Source organism: Rousettus aegyptiacus, unplaced genomic scaffold, assembly GCF_014176215.1.
Source record: "Rousettus aegyptiacus isolate mRouAeg1 unplaced genomic scaffold, mRouAeg1.p scaffold_m13_p_9, whole genome shotgun sequence".
NCBI classification, from domain to species: domain Eukaryota; kingdom Metazoa; phylum Chordata; class Mammalia; order Chiroptera; family Pteropodidae; genus Rousettus; species Rousettus aegyptiacus.
Window position 1 is genome coordinate 72,931,908 of NW_023416312.1, and position 20,078 is coordinate 72,951,985.

Genomic DNA, 20,078 nt, shown 5'->3' on the forward strand with positions numbered 1-20,078 from the left:
TGAAAAAAATAAGTTTCATATATACTTTGAGAGGCTGAATTAGCCATGTGCCAGGCTCAAGTATAGGATTGAAAAGACCTGCGCTTTATGAATGTATGTGTTGTGGGTTGGGGTATAAGGTTTTATTTGACTGAAAACTCAGAGTGACTCAACATTGGACCCTTAAGCATCCCCAAGGCATATGTAGTCATAGGCATCAGTGATAGTACAGCACCAAGAACAAGGGAATGCTGCAGGTTGGGGCACCGTGTTCTGGTCACATCAGAAGTGTGCTGTATTCATTCTGGGCACCACATTGTATGTGCTGCATCAGCAAACTGGAATATATCCTTGAAAGGGTAATCAGGATATTGAATAATCTCAAAATTTGGGGAGTAACAGTTGATGAAGTAAGCTTGAGGAGTCATGATTGCTGAATTCTAACATTTGAGGTATTATCAGGTAGAAGAGGGAATAGGCTATCTTTTTTGTTGCTTCATGGAGCAAAATAGGACCAGCTTAAGGATTTTCTAACAGCTGTCTAACAATGAGAGAGACAGGTCATTAAGGAAGTCAGTTCCCTGAGTATGGTTTTATTAGTTATCTATGGTTGTATAACAAATTACCCCCAAATTTAGTGGCTTAAAAAATACATATTTACCATCTCACAGTTCCTGTGGCTCATGAATCTGGGCATGGCTTAGCTAGGCAGGTACTTCTGGCTCAAGTTCTTTCATAAGGTTATAGTCAAGCTGTCAGCTGGTACTACTGTCTCATCTGAAGGCTTGACTGGGGCTGGAGAATCAACTTCCAAGCTCAGGCTCACTACTAATGTGGTCATCGAAAAGCCTCAGTTCCTCTCTGGCTGCTGGATGGAGGCTATAGCAGGTTGAATCGTATCCCCTCAAAAGATATGTTCAAGTCCTAACTCCTGGTACTGGTGAATATGACCTTATTTGGAAATAGAGGTTTTGCAGATGTAATCAATTGAAATGAGGTCATACTGGTTTAGTGTAGATCCTAAATCCAATGACTAGTATTCTTACAATAAGGGAAGACATACAGAAACAGACACACAGGGAAGACCATATGAAGATGGAGGCAGAGATTAGAGTGATGCAGTTGCAAGCCAAGGAACAGCAAAGATTCCTGGGAACCACCAGAAGCTAGGAAGAGGCAAGTAGGGATTCTTCTCTAGTACCTTCAGAGGGAGAATGGCTCTGTTGATACCTTGATTTTAGACTTTTAGCCTCCAGAACTATGAGAGAATATATTTCTGTTGTTTTAAGCCAACCAGTGTGTGGTGATTTGTTACAGCAGTTCTAGAAAATTAATACAGAGGCCTCCCTCAGTTCCTTGCCACTTGGACCTCCCCCCAGGGCTACCTCATGACATGGGAGCAACTGGCTTCCCCAAGTGAGTGATCCAAGCAAGAAAGCATATGTGAGAGAATACCCAACATGAAAACCACAGTCTTTTATAACCTGATTTTGGAAATGATATTGCTGTTGCTATTCAGTTCTTTACAAACAAGTCAGTTAGTCCAGTCCACCCTCAAGGGGAGAGGATTGCACAAGGTTGTGAATATCAGGAGTCAGGGATCATTTGGGGCCATCTTAGAGGCAGCCTAACACAATGATGCTAGTCCCTGATGATGCTTCCTAGATGTTCATGCCCTAGTGGAAAAGATAAGCAAATAAATAGACCTATGACATTCTATGTATTAGGTGTAGCAAGGCAGTTAATGAAATGTTTTAGAATTAGTGCTGGATTTGAGGCCTGACTCCATCATTTACTAAGCCAATTTGGACAAGCCAGTGAACCACTCTGAGCCTTATCCTTCTCATCTGTATAAATGAGAGATAATATTATCTATCTCTATAGCATAGATAAAAACATGTAAAAGCATGTTGTATGGTATCAGGCATATAGTATGTGCTCAGTTAAGAATAGTAGTAGTGGTAGTTGTTAGGATTATTTTAGGTATTCTAATTGTTTTAAGTAACCAATAGGAAATGAAAGTCACTGTTAATGAGATGATGTATTTAACAGATATAACATCTTTGTTAATAGTGTCTAAAACCAGTTAAGATATCCTGGTTTCAGATAATCCTTAAGATGTTTGTTCACTCATGGAATTTTAGGCACCAGGGCAGGGCTGGTTTGTTGTTGTTGGTGGTGGTGGTGGTGGTGGTGGTGGTGGTGGTGGTGGTGGTGTGTGTGTGTGTGTGTGTTGCTATTAAGATGACAGAAGATAGGATAATTAAAGAGTTTTGGAAAAGAGGTTGGGGTAGAGGACAGGAACATCTGTGACCGCACTAGTCTAATAGAGCTATTGCTTGGTTTATTTCTAAAAGTTCTATTTCTCATATCTTTCTGTTTGCTTTCCTTTTTCTAGGTGATAAGGCCGATCCCACGTCCTACATAATCATGTTACTCATCATTCCAGTAATTGTTGCAGGTGCAATCATAGCCCTTCTGCTTTATCTAAAAAGGTAAGGCAGCTATCCAGGCACACTTGACAGTTTCTATTAGTCTGGTTACTGTGGTTATTACTCTTTGCACAGGTGTTTTATGTTTGCCCAGTACATTAGAAGCATTTGGGCTATAACTTACTTTTGGCGGTATATCATGGCGAGGAAGTATTATTGTGCCCATTTTCTGGTGCGGAAATTATTGGATGTGTTTCCCAGAGCTCTGTTCAGGTGCTGCTCTCTTTGCATGTGCCTAATTTATCAGTAGTTGGTAGCTGTTGGAGACCATTGTTAGAAATGTATACCATTAATAATTAAATGACTCATATGGTATGAATGCAAAGTAGGTTGTTACTTAGTACTATAAGAAAGAGAACTTCACCAGGTTGTCTGTGATATACATTGCTCATTCCTTGAAAATGCTTTGCTTTATCTCACCATAGATACTGGTCTTCTGCTATTATTTGCTCTTTCAGTAAATACCTATGGTTGGAATAAGATTATTAGCTGGGCCCAGAATCAATATTTTATCATATGTTAATAGTTGTTCAACATACATTGGACTGCTAGTCACTGTCCTAATTGCTGGCATTACAGAAGTGAACAGGACATAGTCCCTATCTATGTTCTAGTGTGAGGGATTATCTATATATCTATGTCTATATTTATATATCTATATATCTACAAAACAAACAATAAATACTATGAGTTCACATAGTGTGTAGTAAAGCTTTGGTGGTTGGTGGGAAGAAAAGCTAGGAAGTGATATGAGACTCATGCTATATAGGATGGCCAGGGAAGGCGTCTCTGAGAAAATGACATGTAAGGAGAGACTTTAAAGGAGTGAGATATTCAGAGAAAGAATGTTCCAGGCCAAGGGAACAGTAAGCTCAAAGGCTCCGAGGCTAGAATGATCTTCCTGTGTCTTATTGGAGCAGAGTGTGCAAGGAAGAGAGTGACAGGAGACGAGGCTGAAGAGGATCCCAGGGTTAGATCATGTAGGCCATTGAGAGGAATTGAGATTTTTATCCTAAGCATGATGGGAAGACATTGAAGAGTTTTAAGCAGGGGAAGGATATGATCTGATTTACTGTCATGTAAGATCACTGTAGATGTTGAGTGAAGAATGGGCAAGAATGGAGCAGATAGTTTAGGCGGCACTGCAGTGTTGGCAGGGGTGGGGAAGATAAGGATAGCCTTGGTGATGTGGTTGGCAATGGAGGTAGTAAGAAATGGTCTGATGTGAGATATATTTTGAAGGTACCATGTATAGCACTAGCTGATGGCTGCTTCTCTGTGGAGGTGTGGGGGGAAATGGTTATTCAAGGATAACTCTTAGATTTTTGGCTTCGGCAACTGAGTAAATGCTGGAGCCATTTACTGAGGTGGAGAAGACTGTGAGGGCAGCTAGCTTTAATGTAAAGGAGGGAACTTTAGTTTTGAACATAAGTTTGAGGCGCCTATTAGATATCCAAGTAGAGCTGTTAAATAGGTAGTTGTATACATTAATCTCGGGATTTATTTAAGGGAGAGGTCTGGGCAGAAGATAGAATTTTGGAAGTACTTGGCATTTTAATGCATTTAGAACCCTAAGACTGGAAGAGAGCACTCATAAAGTACATGAGATAAAGAGGACAAAAAGCTGAACCCTGGGGCACACCAACATTTAGAGACTTAGGAGATGAGGTAAATCCACCAAAGTGTTCTATAAGATGCAAGAATTGAGAAGTAAGAAAAAGAAAGAAAAATGAAATAGGAATGTACCCTGTTCTCAGAAGATTATTTTCAAAATTATAAACTGCAAGCTCCCATCTGGTCTATGATAACTAAAACATTGTTATTTAAATATAGGGTATCACACACAATCATAACTATATGAGATGATGGATATGTTAATTAGCTTGATTGTGATTATTTCACAATGTATACATATATCAAAACATCATGTTGTATACCTCAAATATATATAATTTTTGTCAAGTATATCTCAAAACATTTTAAATGATATAAATAATCTGTTTATCCTAAGAGCTCCTTTGCTCTACCCATCTTGATGCTCTTTGGACATTGATTTCTCAGATTGCTTTAGAAGTTTCTTCACAAAGATGACTTGTGTGCCATGTCTTTTGTCCAACCCTTCTCCTAATATCGCTGTATTTAAGTGAGATGCTCCTATTGGGTAGAAGATTTGATCGAAAATGTCTCTGTTTTCTTAAAGGCTCAAGATCATTATATTCCCTCCAATTCCTGATCCTGGCAAGATTTTTAAAGAAATGTTTGGAGACCAGAATGATGATACCCTGGTAAGCGCTGACTTCATGGGATTAAAAAAAAAATTTTTTGAGGCTATGGGATTTAAAACAATTTTTGGTAAAATATGCATAACATAAAGTTTATTGTTTTGACCATTTTAAGTGTACAGTTCAATGGTGTTAATCATCACTATTTCTAGAACTTTTCATCATCCCAAACAGCAACTGTGCCCAATAACTCTCTATTATCCCCAGCCCCTGGTAATCTCTATTCTACTTTCTTTCTCTCTGAATCTGCCTATTCTAGGTACCTCATTATAAGCAGAATCCTGCAATATTGTGCCCCTTTGTGTCTGGCTTCTTTCACTTAGCATAATGTTTTCAAGGTTCATCCATGTTGTAGCATGTGTCAAAATTTCATTTCAAAATTAGTTCTTTGAAACTACATTTTATCTAAAGATTAAAGAAAAGCTCATTTAAAATGTATCAGAGACCAATTATAGCATTTAAGAAGTCCCCAGAACACTTTGTACATCTCATATCACTGGGCTTCATTCTCTCTGTGGGGTAAAGAATGTATTTGATATAAACATGAAGGGGACGGAAACTTTGTTATGAAACTAGTCTCATAGACAGGGCTTCTGACTCTTGGATAATTTTTACAACTTAATTTGGGAAAATATAAAGATAGTCTAAACTATTGAAATAGATTTTGTTCATGTTATTGCCTGGAAAGCTGACCTCCGAATTCATGGGAGCAAAGCAAACCTATTACATTAATTTTGTTGCAGATTCTCATGCTAGAATTTGTGGCTGGGAAACCTAAGACTTTATGGGAACAAAGGAGTTTGAAGTTTCTCTGATAAATACATTCACCCAAACAGAATGATAAAGACATTAAATGAAATAAATATCAATATTATTTTATATATCTTAAATGAGTAATAATAGGCATAGGGCAGTTAATTCAGGGAAGTAGTTCAGCATAGTAGATAATAGCCTGGGCTCTGGAGTCGGATTGTCTGGATTCAAATCTCTGCTGTGTCATTTACCATCTGTCTGGCCTTAGGTAACTTTCTCAACCTCTTTGTGCCTCAGTTTCCCCATTTGCAAACTGCAGGTAAGGATAACACCTGTCTCATAGTATTGTTATGTGGATTATATTCATTTAACACATAAAAACTGCTTAGCATGCCTGGCACATTATATAGGTGCTTAGTAAGTATTAGTGATTAGTATTACTATTGATAATACTTTCCATTCATCTTTAAGCTCCAAACAATTCTTGTAATAATGAGTAGTTCACAGCGGCAGTGATAATATGGCTAGGGAAGGAAGGTAGAAAAGCTGACATACTAGCCAAGGACAATTAATCTGGATCACTTTTTCACCAAGTCATGGTTAGAGACAGTGGATATCTCTGTCAGATGCTGGGGGATAGGGTACAACTAGGAAGAAGTCAGCTACCTGAGAAGGAGATAGTATATACTATAACTTTAGTTGAATCACAATCAACTGGAATGCTTGTAAAAATATAGAATCCTGGGCCTAAGCTCCAGAAATTCTGATTCAGTGGGTCTGGCCTGGGGCCCAGGAGTCTGCATATTTAACAGGAGCCCACAGATGATGGTTCCTATCCTGGCAAGATAGTCTGTGGATCAGACTTTTTGAAAACCACTGTTATGGATATTTGTTTTAGGTTTAACCCTGTCTCTTTCTTCATTTTACCAGCTACTATGATAAATCCTGGAGGTTGGGAATTGTGAAAGTACTCAAACAACAACGCTAAAAAGCAATTGAAAGTCTACTCTGTGCCAGGCAGTGTACGAAGTGCTTTGCTTATACTCCCTTATCAAATCTTTATAACCACTATGTGGTATAGGTACTGATGTACCATTTTATGAGGAAATGGAGCCTCACCGAGGTTAAGTAACTTTATTGAGGTCACAGAGCTACTAGGTGGGTTTTGACCCAGCACTGTCTGATCCCAGAATTCCCTCTTTCCACTATGCTGCATTTCCTCTTATGAGGTAGAATGCTTATTCACAAGAACCTCACTCTCTTCAAAGAGTTCTGTGTGATAGAAGTAGAAGGTTGGGGTATGGGTGTTCTGAGAAAAAGATGCGAGGTCACATTATGGCTGGCCTTATATGAGAAGGTATTAAGGATATCATTCTGACAACAGTCTGAAGGGAACACATTAGAGAGGGCAAGCACTGGCATGATTGCAAACTGGGAACCTGGTCCTGCATTTGTTCCACAGTTGTTTTGTTTGGACAATGTGGTTTATTTAAAATATCTTATTTTGAATTGTAAGCAGGAACCTGGTCCTGCATTTGTTCCATAGTTGTTTTGTTTGGACAATGTGGTTTATTTAAAATATCTTATTTTGAATTTCATCTTAGGTCCTAACATTCCCAATTCCCACTGTGATTTTCACACGTTGACCTAACATGCCAAACCTCCAAAAAGCATTTGAGTTTACTGCCCCTGTCAGCAGAATGAAGACCAAAGTACCATGGTACAAATGCCTAATATCTGTGAAAACATGTTTGGGCTCACTAATATACACAAGATATGCCAACCAAAGCATTGATGAGATATAAATTCCTAGCCTAATATATTTCTAAAAAGTGATAGTATCCAGTGTTAATAAGTGGGTGAGGAACTGGCACTTTTCATGCATTGCTGGTGTGTGTGTGTGGGAGGGTGTAAAATGGTATATAATCCTGGCTTCTGGCTGGAGAGCAACTTGATAAAATGTAACAAGAATCTTTGATCTTGTAATTATTCTTTTAGGAATCTATTTTAAATAAATAATCCAGTAATGACACAAGGATGGTCAATGCAGCATTTATTTCTAACATGAAAAATTAGAAATCAATGAAACATCAACAATCAAAAATTAGTTTAAAAAAGGTTTTCTAAGCATTTAATGTCATAGTAAAATATTCATGATATGAAAGTAAGAAACATCATAAATGTGTAGTATATGGCAATCCTAACTTTGTAAAAAAAAATGAATGAATATATACATAAAACAATGAGTGGCAGTAAATGGGTCAAAATGATCATCTCTGGGTAGAAAGATTATGGATAATTGACATTCTTTCTCTACTTTTCTGCAATTTCCAAATTGCCTAAAATGAGCATGTATTACTTTTATGATAAAAGGAAACCCAACACAAGTTATTAAGGGGAAAGAGAACATTGTCGTCATCTAGGACTGAGAGATAATAGGGACTTGAACTTGGGTAGTAGCAGAGGAAATTGATACAAGAGACATTATTAAAGGAAACTCATTATTAGACTTGGTGACCCTGTGTGGGTAATGAAAGGTGGAGAGAGTAAAAAATAATTTCAAGGTTTCAAGCCCGGATAATAGAATGAATGATGGTAACATTGGCAGAGAAATCAGATCAATTATCTTTCTCAGAGATGGCAAAATTGCTTTTTTTTTCCAATTTGCTGGCTAGAGGATAATACATTGTCCCAATGAGTCAGATAATTCTATAATTTAGCGAGGCAGATACACTGACAAAATGCACTACTAAAAGCATACAATGTTTTTGTTTGTGATGGTTGCAGACCATTAAATAAAATCAGTGTTTCAAACTAAAAGTATAATAAAAATTCCAGACAGGGGAAAGGGTAATAGAACAATTTTTCATGTTTCCTTTTTAACAAAATGAACAATTCTCTTTCTCTACAGTAATCCTCCCAAACTGAACTGTGTATGCAGCAGAAAAACTAATCTTTTACTTTTAGAATCGAATTATAGAATGACCGCGGCATTAGAGATCATCCAATGAGATGGAGGTTTACATGGTTAATTATATTTCTTTAATTTTATAAATTTTCAGAACTCTAGATTCTAGTCATACTCACTTGAGAGATAGAGACATTGGGGACCACAGAGCAATTTCTGAAGGGCTAGTACATAGAGAGATAATTGCAGAACCTGAACTAGAAGCCATTATAGCCCAAGTTACGGATTCACAAGCCAAAGAAATAATCCTTGCCCATTCTAAACACTTTCTTCTTTCACATTACACCATCAGTAGTGGTCCTTTAAAAACCTCATTTAGGTGTGGCCACAAAAAAAAATCTTCTGTGTAGTTTTCCTTAAGGTTTCTAGTGTTTTGACAATATTTTGTTCATTGCTGTAGTAACATTTTGGCCAACAGCATTTCTTCCTGCTACTTTGCTGTTTGCCTTTTCTCTGTGACTAATTGGGCTACTGGCCATAGTGTGTGTAAGGGGTGCACACAGGGAATTGCTCCTCCTTTACATCTGTATTTTTTTCATCCATAAAAAATTATCTATTCTTCCCCTGCTTCTTGGAAACCAATTATATTTTCAGTACTGTGCCAGTTTTGCATTACTGATTGGAAAGCAACTGTTTAACTTTGGAGTTGACTTCCAAATACTGCTGAATTTTTTTTTACTGAAGAATATCTATTTAAAAACTAAGAATGCTTTCCTATGTGGTGAAAATAGCATATCACAGTTTAAAAATTATTCATTTCTTAATATCATCTAATACTCAGTTCATATTTAAATTTTTTCTAACTGCCCCAGTTGTCAAGAAACAGATAATATCCAGTTGTTCCACTGTTAGTAAGGCTAAGATTGACCACTGTATTTAAGGTGATAACAGTATATTCCCTCCTGCCATCTATACTTACTTCTCCACTTGTAACCTTCAGATAATCTATGTGGGATTATGTTAGCACACCATACACTCTTCAGATGATGCTTTTTATGCCAGTTGGTATCCTTGCTCAGATCACTAATTTCATTAAAGGATGTGAAATGATGATTTTTCTTATCTATCATTTAATCTGCATTTATAAGCTGGCTTTTTTTGATACAGTCCTTCTTCCAGCCAAAGACTAGGTTTTTTGAAACTAAATGAAAACAGACTCAAAGATACAGAGGACAATCTGGTGACTGCTAGAGGAAAGGGGGTTGGGATACTATAAGAAAAAGGTGAAGAGATGAAGAAATTTGTATTAGTAGTTACAGAATAGTCATGGGGATGCAGAGAACAGTATAGGGAATATAGTCAATAGAATAGTAATGGCTGTGTCTAGAGCCAGATGGGTGATAGAGTAATCAGGGGGTGGGGGGAACACTACATAAACTATATAAATTTCTAACCAATGTACTGTATACCTGAAACTAATAAAAAATAAAAAAATGAACTAGGTTCGTTGGTTGTTTGGAAATTCAGTTTCTGCTAGGAAGGCAGGATACATGTTTAATTCTTTCCCCTTAATTATCAATTTTTAAAGTGAGAGGTTGGATTGTTAGCCACCTCAAATGGTACTAAGTTAGTCCCTACCACGCCACATTCAAATAGTTCTTTTTGAAGCTGCAATGATTTTAAGGCACAGGGATCTACAATTCATATTGTACAACTTTCTGTTGTGAATGTTGATCTGAAGAAGATGGGTATGTAATTGATTGACTTGTATACAAAAGGCCAATGTTTCATGTGGTGTTTAGGTACGTGGAACTCACTTCATTTCTATGGAATATTCACTGTGTGAAATAACCAAATCTTGAAAGGACTCTTAAATTGAGACTTGATGTTCCATTACACCTGAAATTTGTTTATTTCTTTAAAATATAAAAGCCTGTATAGCATGCTGTTTTTCTAGGATTAGATGACTAACAAATAAAAGTCAGTTGTGTTAGCCTCCTTAACACTGAGTTTTTTCATCTATGATGTTTTTTTCATCTTTGGCCATTATTCTGTTGTCGATTATCTTGTTTAAAAAATTGGCAGTGAAAGAGTTAAATTATTGACTGGTAACTTTGTGGATTTATTTTTTTCTACAATTAATTTTAAAATTAGGCTAACATATAATTCACAAAATCGAAGAATAGGTTAGAGCCTTTCCATTCGTTCCCTTTAACCTTACATGGCCATATTCATAGAAGCAGTGCTTGGGAAAAGGCCATGATGCTGATGATGGGTAAAAATGAGAGTAATATAAGTTTAAGAAATAAAAAAAAGGCAATTTAAAAATCAAATGTATTCTTAGAAGCCATTTTTGCTACAGCGTTCACCTCATTAAAACAGATTGCTTTTTTCCTGTCCAACACAGCCAACCAAGCTTTGGCTCTCATGACAGAAACCAATGAAAGTGGCTCTGGGCACATTTTTAAAAATTAAAGTGTTTTAAAAGCAATATATATTTGTTGTAGATAAATTAGAAATAAAGATAATCAAAAGAGAAAAAATCAATCTTAATCCTATCACTCAGAAATAACCATATTTAATGTTATGTGAACAATATAGAGAAATGAAAATATTTTTATTGGTAAATGGAATAATAACAATAACAACAGTAATAATAGTTCATACTGACTGAACTTTTACTATTATCAGACATTTATCTAAGCACTTCCCTCATTGATTTGTCCCCATCCTGCAAGAGGTATTATCTTCATTATACAGATGAAGAAAATGAGGCACCAGAGGGATTATGTGTAACTTAAGATTGTACTGCTGGTACATAGCAGAGTTAGAATACAAACTTAACAAACAAGTATCAGAATTGGGATCTGAAGCCAGGCATCCTGATTTGCCACTCCACACTTTTAAGCAATCATAGTACATACTATGTTTTAAATAATATTCTGATATTTTATTGTATTTGAATTTAACAGATAGGAAAGAAATAGATGAAACTAAAGGAATTTCTGAAATTCTGACAAATTATGAAATAATGCTTAATAATTATTCGAAAGAGCAATTTTTCCATGTGTTCTTCATTTTCTCCCCTTTTTTAAAGTTGTCCAGTACATTGTCAGTGCATAAAGACATTATATACTATATTGTCTCCCTTATAGCCCTCATTTAGCCTTAATTCTGTGTGAGTATGTATTTGATGCTCACTACTAGTCTTTATGTCTCTCAAGTCATTTGGTTGTTTGAAGCTCTAAAAGTTTTCTCAAGAAGGATTCATGGGATCAGCATTTCCTAAATTATTTACACATTGATGGAGTATGCTACATTAATAATTGAAAATCATTTTAACCAGATGTGAAATCCAAGGCTCACACGTTCTTGTGTTGGATATCTTAAATATGTCATCTATTTTCTTCTGGCATAAAATGTTGTCGAAGTCTGCTGACAGAATAACTTTCATTCTGCATTAAAACATTTGGCATTTTTGCCTGATTGTCAAAATATTTTTTGTCAAAGTCCAGTAATTTTATTAGAATTTGTCTTGCTATAGTTAGTCATTCTGGATTGATTTCCCAAGGTATATGGTTCGCCCTTTCAGTATGTAATTTCAGATCTTTTGTTTTTAATTTCAGTAAAAATTTCTTCACTGATAGATTTTAGTTATTCTGTTCCCTTTTCTTTTTTTTAATTGTTTATTTATCAAGAGAAACTATTCCTTAGTCCGAACATTCATGTTTCACAGTTCAAGAACACAGGTCAGTAACAAACTTCCATGGAAGTCAACTCAAAGAAATTCTTTGCATTCCAAAATCACTTTGCCTCTGAAAGATACTTCCTCATCTCCTCAAAATCTTTGATGGAATCATAATTTCTGTAGAAATCTGCATATGCCTTCTTCCTTGGTTCAGCCACAGCAAACTTATAGAAAGCTGCAACCCCCAGGGTTACAATGACTGATTCAACAATATGAAATCGCAGACACTTGGCCAGAAATGTCTGAGGTTTCTTCAAAGCACCAGAAGGCCTGATAGTTATATTTTCCCTTAATACCAATGTCCTTCCTGATGGAGAAATGTACCTGTTCCTGTATTTTCTTGCCTGTCTTCAGTATTTGTCAAATCTTCTTGAATAATTTTAAATAATCTTCATCCACTTTCATTTCTTTTTTATTAAAAAGTCATCCCTTTATCTTCTATTTCTCTTCAGGTATTATCTATTGTATTTATTTGTTCCTGTGTTCCATTTAGCTTTGTTTTCATTTCTGAAACGATTGTTTTCTTTTACTGGTAATTCTTTCCTGAGTTTTATCATGTCATTTCTGAGTTATTCTTACTCTGAATTTTCATATTTTTCTATATCATATACATTTTATATCACATAACTTTTTAAAATATATTTTATAAAGTTTTATAATAAATTTTAATTTTTAATATTTTTGGTGGACATATCTTTTTGGCATGTTTTAATTCTGTAAGGATATTCCGTTGCTGCTTTCTACATGAAATTAGTTTCCCTGAAGGTTTAGGCTTGCTTTAGGGTAGTTTTTTTTTTTTTTACTAACTTCTTGGCTGTAGAGTTCCATCTACTGTTGTTTTTGAGAATTATTCAAAATTACAGTTAATTCCTTTCTGCCTCCTCTACTATTATCTGGATTTTCTATTTTGTTTCTTTTGTCCCTTTCCTGGCCAATGTGGAGTCTATTTCAACCGGTTTCTCCTCAGAGAGGGACATCACTCTGGAAGGAAGCTTTGGATGGTTTTGAGAATTCATGGGGCCCAGGTGATCCCAGCTATATACCATAGACTCCTTAAGGGCACTCAGTCACTGTTTGAAGGTGCAAACCCCCGCCAGTCTCAGTTGTTCGTAAATGAGTTTGCTGAGGTTTGAATGAGTGATTTTACAGGCCTCAGATCTATTAGATGCCATGCTGATCTCACTTCAGACTCTTCCATAGCTGATACCATTTTGCTCTTGTAGCTATCTCTAATTTGTCCCCATTCACTCATATTTCAGGGTTAATGGAATAATCATTTTCATTTTGTTTTGTTGTAGATCACGTCTATGGAGTTTTTTTTTTTTTTGCTTTCCTATGTATCTTTTATACTTGTGGTTTTTATGGTTGCATTTGGGGAGATTAAAAAACTGTGCTGCCAACCAGAATCTTCCTCCCAGGAGTTCTCTGTAAATAACAGACCACAGACTAAATCCTGCTTGCTGCTCGTTTGTGTAGAGCCTGCAAGCTAAGAATGGTGTTTGTATTTTTAAATGGTTGAAAAAAATCTAAAGAATACTATGTCATAGCATATGAAAATTATATGAAATTCAAATTTCAGTGTCCATAAATAAAATTTTGTTAGAACACAGCCACACTTATTCATTTATATATTATCTGTGGCTGCTTTCATGCTACAGCAGCAGAGTTATTGGGACAGATACTATATGGCCCTCAAAGCTGAAAATATTTATTATCTGGCTATTTACAGAAAAAGTTGGCTGACCCTGGTCATATAATATACTTTTTAATGGCTAAATAGTATTCCATTGTGTGTATATACCATAGTGTTATTAACCACGTCCCTATTATTGAACATTTAGATAAATTCTAAATTTCATTATTATAGTCATCATTTCATAGCTAATATTAGTATAGTTTTTATTACTTTCTTGGAATAAATTGTTACAATTAAGATTGCTGGATCAAAAGAGATTATATGCATTTTAAACACTTTTATTGATACTGAAAGATCATCATCCATAAAGTATATGCAGGTTAAATATCTATTATATTAAGGATGCTACTTAAATAATTTATAATCATTCATGCAATGAAATTTTATGCAGTAGATAAAGAAAATGAAGTAGATCTATTTTACTGGTGTATAAAAATATATAATGTATGCTGTTAAATACTCTAGTTACATATGTAGGGTCTGATTCCTTCATATTAAGGAAATGGGAGCACTAGAATACACATACTTAAACTTTTCACAAGAAGCATAGATTACAACTAGATGCTACCAATTTATATACCTACCAGCAGTATATCTGAATTGTTGCTTTGGCATGCTTTTGCCTGAATGTATCTAATTTTTAAAATTCTCACCAATTTGATAGATGAGGAAAGGACATATTTTATTTTTACATATCAACTTTTATATCGTTTCATATGTTCATTGGCTTGAATTAATTCTGTGCAATTTGTGTTCATTGTCGATTATTTCCCCTGTGATAGTCATCTCTTCCTTAGTGATTTGTAAAGCTCTTTTTATATATCAGGTATTAATCCTTTGGCTTGTCATCCGTGTTTGCTTTTGCATTGTATTTAAGGTGATTAATGGTGTACAAACGGTTTTTTCTTTTTTTATGCAGTCAAATATTTTTTTTTATTATTTTTTATGAGCGGAAAGCCCTTTCCTACTTCAAACCTATATAATTGTTGCCCAATATATTTTTCTAGTACTTATTTGATTTTCTTTTTTTTTCAATTTCAATCTTTAATCCATAGGGAATTTATCCATGCAGAATGTGAAGTAGGGTTTAACTTTATTTTTCAAATGCTTAGCCAGTTGTCTTAGTGAGATGTATTGCATAAGCCATTATTTCAAGATTATATAATTTTGTCAGATTGTTTTTCAGTGTATAATTAGAAGAGTTTTAGCAATGTATGTAATTTTATAGCCACCACTCTAATCAAGATAGAGAACATTTCAATTAGCTCCCTTGTGCTCCTTTACAGTCAGTCCCCTACCCCCGACCCTGTACTCTTGCAATCACTGATCTGTTTTCTGTCCATAAAGTTTTGCCTTTTACAGAATGTTATGTAAATGGAATCATACAGTGCATAGAGTTTTTGAGTCTTCCTTTTTTTCTCAGAATAATGCATTTAAGAGACATCCATTTTGTTGCATGTATAAATAGTTCATTTTTTTATTATTGAGCAGTATTCCATGATAGGGCCGTATCATGGTTTATTTAACCATTGACTTATTCAAGGACATCAGGATTGTCTCCAGTTTTTGGCTTTTATAAATAAAGCTGCTAAAACATTCATGCAGAGAAGTACAGCATAGGGAATGTAGTCAATAATACTATATGTATAGTGCTAGATGGGCTCTATACTAACAGGGAGATCACTTTTTAAATTATAGAAATGTTTAACCACTATGCTGTATACCTGAAACTAATATAAAATAATATCGAATGTCAACTCTAATTTTTAAAAAAGTAAAAATATTAAAAATATATTCATGTAGAGGTCTTCGTGTGGACATATTTCTCTTGGGTAAATACATGGGAGTGGGATTTCTGGGTCATACAGTAGGTATATGTTTTGTTTCATAAGAAACCATGAGACAGTTTTCAATAGTAGCTGTACTAATTTACATTTTCATCAACAATGTATGAGAGATCCAGTTACCCTGGATCCTTGTCAGCACTTGGAAATGCCAGTATATTGTTTTAGCATTTTATTAGGAGTATCAGGGTTAAGTCATTTATTTAGAGTAATTTGGATATTTTAAGCGGTGTTTCCCAGCTCATCCTTCCATAGGCTTTCTAAGCCTGAATGCTTCTGACTTGCTCAGTCCATCTCCAGTTGCTCAACCTGAGGCAGCTGAGTAGCCATTGTTGCTCTTGTTTCTGTTTTCCTTCTTTCCATTTCCTTTCCTAGGCTTATAGAACCACAAACCATCAGCTGAAAAGGAGCTTAGAATAATCTAGTGCAGGTGTTGGCAAAGTTTTTCTGTAAAGGGCCGGATACTTCTGTATCCATGAGAGATTGGTTCCAGTGACCTCCGTGGATATCAAAATCCAGTGATGCTCAAGTCCCTTATATAACATGGGATAAAACAATGCATACAGTTGGCCCTCTGCATCCATGGAGCCCCGATCTCAGATCAAAAATACTGTTTCTGATCTGTGGTTGATTGAATCCAAGGTGAAACCTGCACATACAGAGGGCCAACTATAAATATTTTTGGCTTAGCAAGCCTCTTGGTCTTTGTCACAACAACTCGACTCAACTCTGCTGTTGTAGTATGAAAGCAGCCATAGACAATACAGAAACAAGTGGATGTGGCTGTGTTCCAATGAAACTTTATTTACAGAAACAAACAGCCTCCTGGATTTGGCCTTTATACCATAGTTCGCCAACCCCTGGTTTCGTCTAATAACTTCATTTTACAGATGAGGGGACTGAGCACAGGTTTTACCCTTTTCCTTTTTTATAAGTAAAGAAAACAAGGACCAGAATATTGGCTTTCACCAGAAGAGGTACACTTAAATTGAATTCGAGATGAACTTAACTTATGCATAATTCCCTGTCCTAGTAAATGGTGTTACATGAAGCTGTTAATACAGGGTCTTTCAAAAGTTTTAGCTGCACTAGGCTTTTGGGACATTTTATATTGTCATTTACCTAGATGCTGGTTGACTTTTTGAACCTATTATATCTCTGGAGCAATGGTCAAATTTGAGTAGTAAGAAAATAAAGGTAAAAACAGTCAAAGTAAGGAAAGTATACCACCTTTTATTCTTCAAAGGACTTTTCAATTTTGGAGATGTCCCAATGTGTTTATCTCTTAAGGTAGCCATTAAATGTCACGTAACAATCCCATGCTTTTTTCTTCTTTAAAGTTAATTCCTGATTGTTTTATATCATTAAGTATTCAAATATATGAGAAGTCTTAGTTCAAAAAAAGAAAAAAAAATAACAGGAAACATACACTTATGGTTCAATGCATGCAAACCTAAAAATAAGCATTGGCTGTGAGAACTCAGGGAAAGAATATTATTAAGAAAAGTAATTGTATACATGTATTTTTCTTTCTTCTAGCACTGGAAGAAATATGACATCTATGAGAAGCAAACCAAAGAAGAAACTGACGCTGTAGTGCTTATAGAAAACCTGAAGAGAGCCTCTCAGTGATGGGGATAATTCATTTGAACCTTCAATGTGACCTTGTGAAGATTCATCCCATTCTCCATTTGTTAACTGTGAGCTTATTAAATGGAAACCGAAATTACTGGACCATTTAAAAACAGGCAGCTCATAAGAATCACAGGTCTTTATGTCGAGTCATGCACCAAAAAAAGCAAAAATAATGGGCACTTTGGAGAAGAGAGTGGAGTCATTCTCACTGAATTATAAAAGCAGATATCTTTTATGAAGGCTTCAAACTCGGGGACAAAGCAAAAGGTGTTGATCACAGTAGAGTTAATCTTAAGAGTTGTGACAACTTCCCGAATGATCTGTGTCTGTTTGTATTCTTTGCGTCATATAATACCAACAAATTTTATTCATGGGGGAACTCATTTTGGGTGTAAATGCCAAACTTGAGTCACAGAGAACATCTAGCAAACAAAATTGATAAAATCTGTTGTTTAGGATCCCACTAAGTAATGTTTGTGGCTGTTAAAACTTGAGTCTGAATCATCATCTCTTCAGTAGCATTTTCCTCTGCTTTGAAAGGCCCAGAAATTAGTGTTGGCCATGATGGTAACTACAGAAAAAGCAGAGGCAGCTTCTTTTTACCATGACCTTTCAAAGCCATTGCAGGATTTTTTTTTGTCTTCTCTTTTTTAAATTAAAAATTATTGAGGTGACATCGATCAATAAAATCCCATAAGTTTCAAGTGTACAATTCAACAGTATGCCATATATATTTCAGTGTGTTTTCACCACCCAGAGTTAGATTTCCAGGCCTTTGAAGGCAGCAAAGACAGAATGACTTATTGGGTATTAGACTTTGAACCATGCAGTCTCTAATGATACATTGTTTTTTTTTTTACCTCTGTTACTCAAATCAAGTATTTACTATGTATCCAGATTGTACTAGGCACCCAGGTGTGAGGTACCAAATTCCTCAAATGGTTGACAATTCTGATTGGGACTCCTCAGTTCTTACCACTTTATTTTTCTCCACAAGTCATTCTTCAGACCTTTCAACTCCCCAATTCCCACACTAATATCCTATTTTACATTCTCCCTCACTGTAGTCTTTCACCTTTCATTATATATTAGAATGTAAAATCTGCTCAGAATATCTAGGGGAGCAGGGAGTGAGTTGCAGCTCAGGTAAAGTGTGAGTAGACTAAGAAACAATGACAAATTCTTGCATATTTTGTAATTTTTTTGTGTGAGTTTACTTTTTCTTGAAGATTTTCAGCACTTACTATTTCTCTACATATTTTCTAAATAGAAAGGAGGTATTATCTTCACTTAGAACTTTGCTATGTACTTGATAAAAAGAATAGTTATATCTTTTCCTCTTTCTCCCTACTGCCACAAATAGTAGGTTTTGTGTCTTATGTTGATAGTCAGTATCCAGGGCTCCAATGTTTGTGTGTGTGTTTTGCATATGTTTGTGTTCTATTCTCACCCATCCTCACGACATATGTATTTCCCCTACTCCTACTTCCTCCAAATTTAAAGAAGTATGAAGATAAGATCCACCACTCCATCTCCATGATTCTCTCCTCATAGTCATAGACTTGGATTACTGGTAGGAACTTGAGAAATTTGTATCATCAGTTCTTCAAACATTTACCCATTTGTATTAATAAGATGATACTTCTTGGCAATTCCTGCTCTTGGGGAAGGGGGATCCCTGCTCTTCGCAGTTTGGACAAAAGTGGCAACCTGCTTGCACTGCAGGGGAGCACTGTGCCCCAACTTTTCTGAGGAAATTGGGGTTCACAGCAAGGGTAGATAGATATCAAGGTGCTGCCTCCCTGCACTTTTATTTTTGAGGTCACATTGAGCTTGGGAGACAGGTATAGTGGGCGTTCCATTTTGTTCTGTTCTCTAAAAAGAACATTTAATTTTCATTTGTAGGAATGAGATTACTTCCTAGCCAGGTGTTTTATAATTCTTGGAAGCAAAACACCTGAATGCCTCTCCCAAGGCCATTTTTCCTGTTACCCTATTTAGATGGCAATGAGTATATATGTGTGTGTGAGGGGGGATGCTTTGATATTCTCATTACCCAAGGAACTACTGATGCTGATAGTCATGCAGACTGGGAGTGGGGAAATTATACTTGTTTCCATCCTCCTCTTTTAGCAGTAAAATAGTTAAGGGGAAGGGGGGCAGTAAGTTATGGGAGTAGCTATGGCTGTTTTATAATTGCTGAAAAGTGATCCCCAGGTTTTGGGAATGCTCCGAGTCTTTAATACATCAGTGGGATTCTCGTCACCTGTAGGGAACTAGTAGGTGCATTTACCATTTTATGTCTAATCTATACAGACTTTTTCTCCATATACCTAAATGACCCCGCTGTAAGAATGCTCATTCTTATTCTTCCATTCATATTGTTTTCTTCATCTGGGCACTAAAGGGATATGTGAAACAATGTTAAGAACATTTTTGGTAATGCCTTCAATTAGGGCTCATTTTGTTTAACTTCTTATAGGAAAGTTGAATAAAATAAATATTGTCTTTTTGTATGTCACCCAAATGTTTCCCTTTGGTTTTATTTTGGGGAAAGTGTTGTGAGGAGTGAGTGGCAGAAGAAAATTGGAGTTAAAAGAATAAATGTGAAAAATTACAAGACAGCTATTTTATCTTACAGTCATGTATCATAAGCTTCTCTGCTGTTTTCAGTATGGCTGTGTTTTCTCATATGGGCATGCACTTAGTTTAATATTAGTACAGCCTTTGCAAGCACTACC

At 35.7% G+C, this 20,078-nt stretch overlaps 1 protein-coding gene across 1 annotated transcript in view; it reads left to right on the top strand.

The window, feature by feature from the left end:
- The window catches only part of IL13RA1 (interleukin 13 receptor subunit alpha 1), a 50,798-nt gene extending 30,940 nt beyond the window's left edge, over positions 1 to 19,858 (top strand). Inside the window, exons 9-11 of the mRNA XM_016124440.2 lie at positions 2,378 to 2,474; positions 4,672 to 4,756; positions 17,242 to 19,858. Coding sequence (XP_015979926.2) covers positions 2,378 to 2,474; positions 4,672 to 4,756; positions 17,242 to 17,334 — 275 coding nt within the window. The 3' untranslated portion in view covers positions 17,335 to 19,858. The remainder of the gene's footprint in view (positions 1 to 2,377; positions 2,475 to 4,671; positions 4,757 to 17,241) is intronic.
- The last annotated feature ends 220 nt before the right edge of the window (positions 19,859 to 20,078 follow it).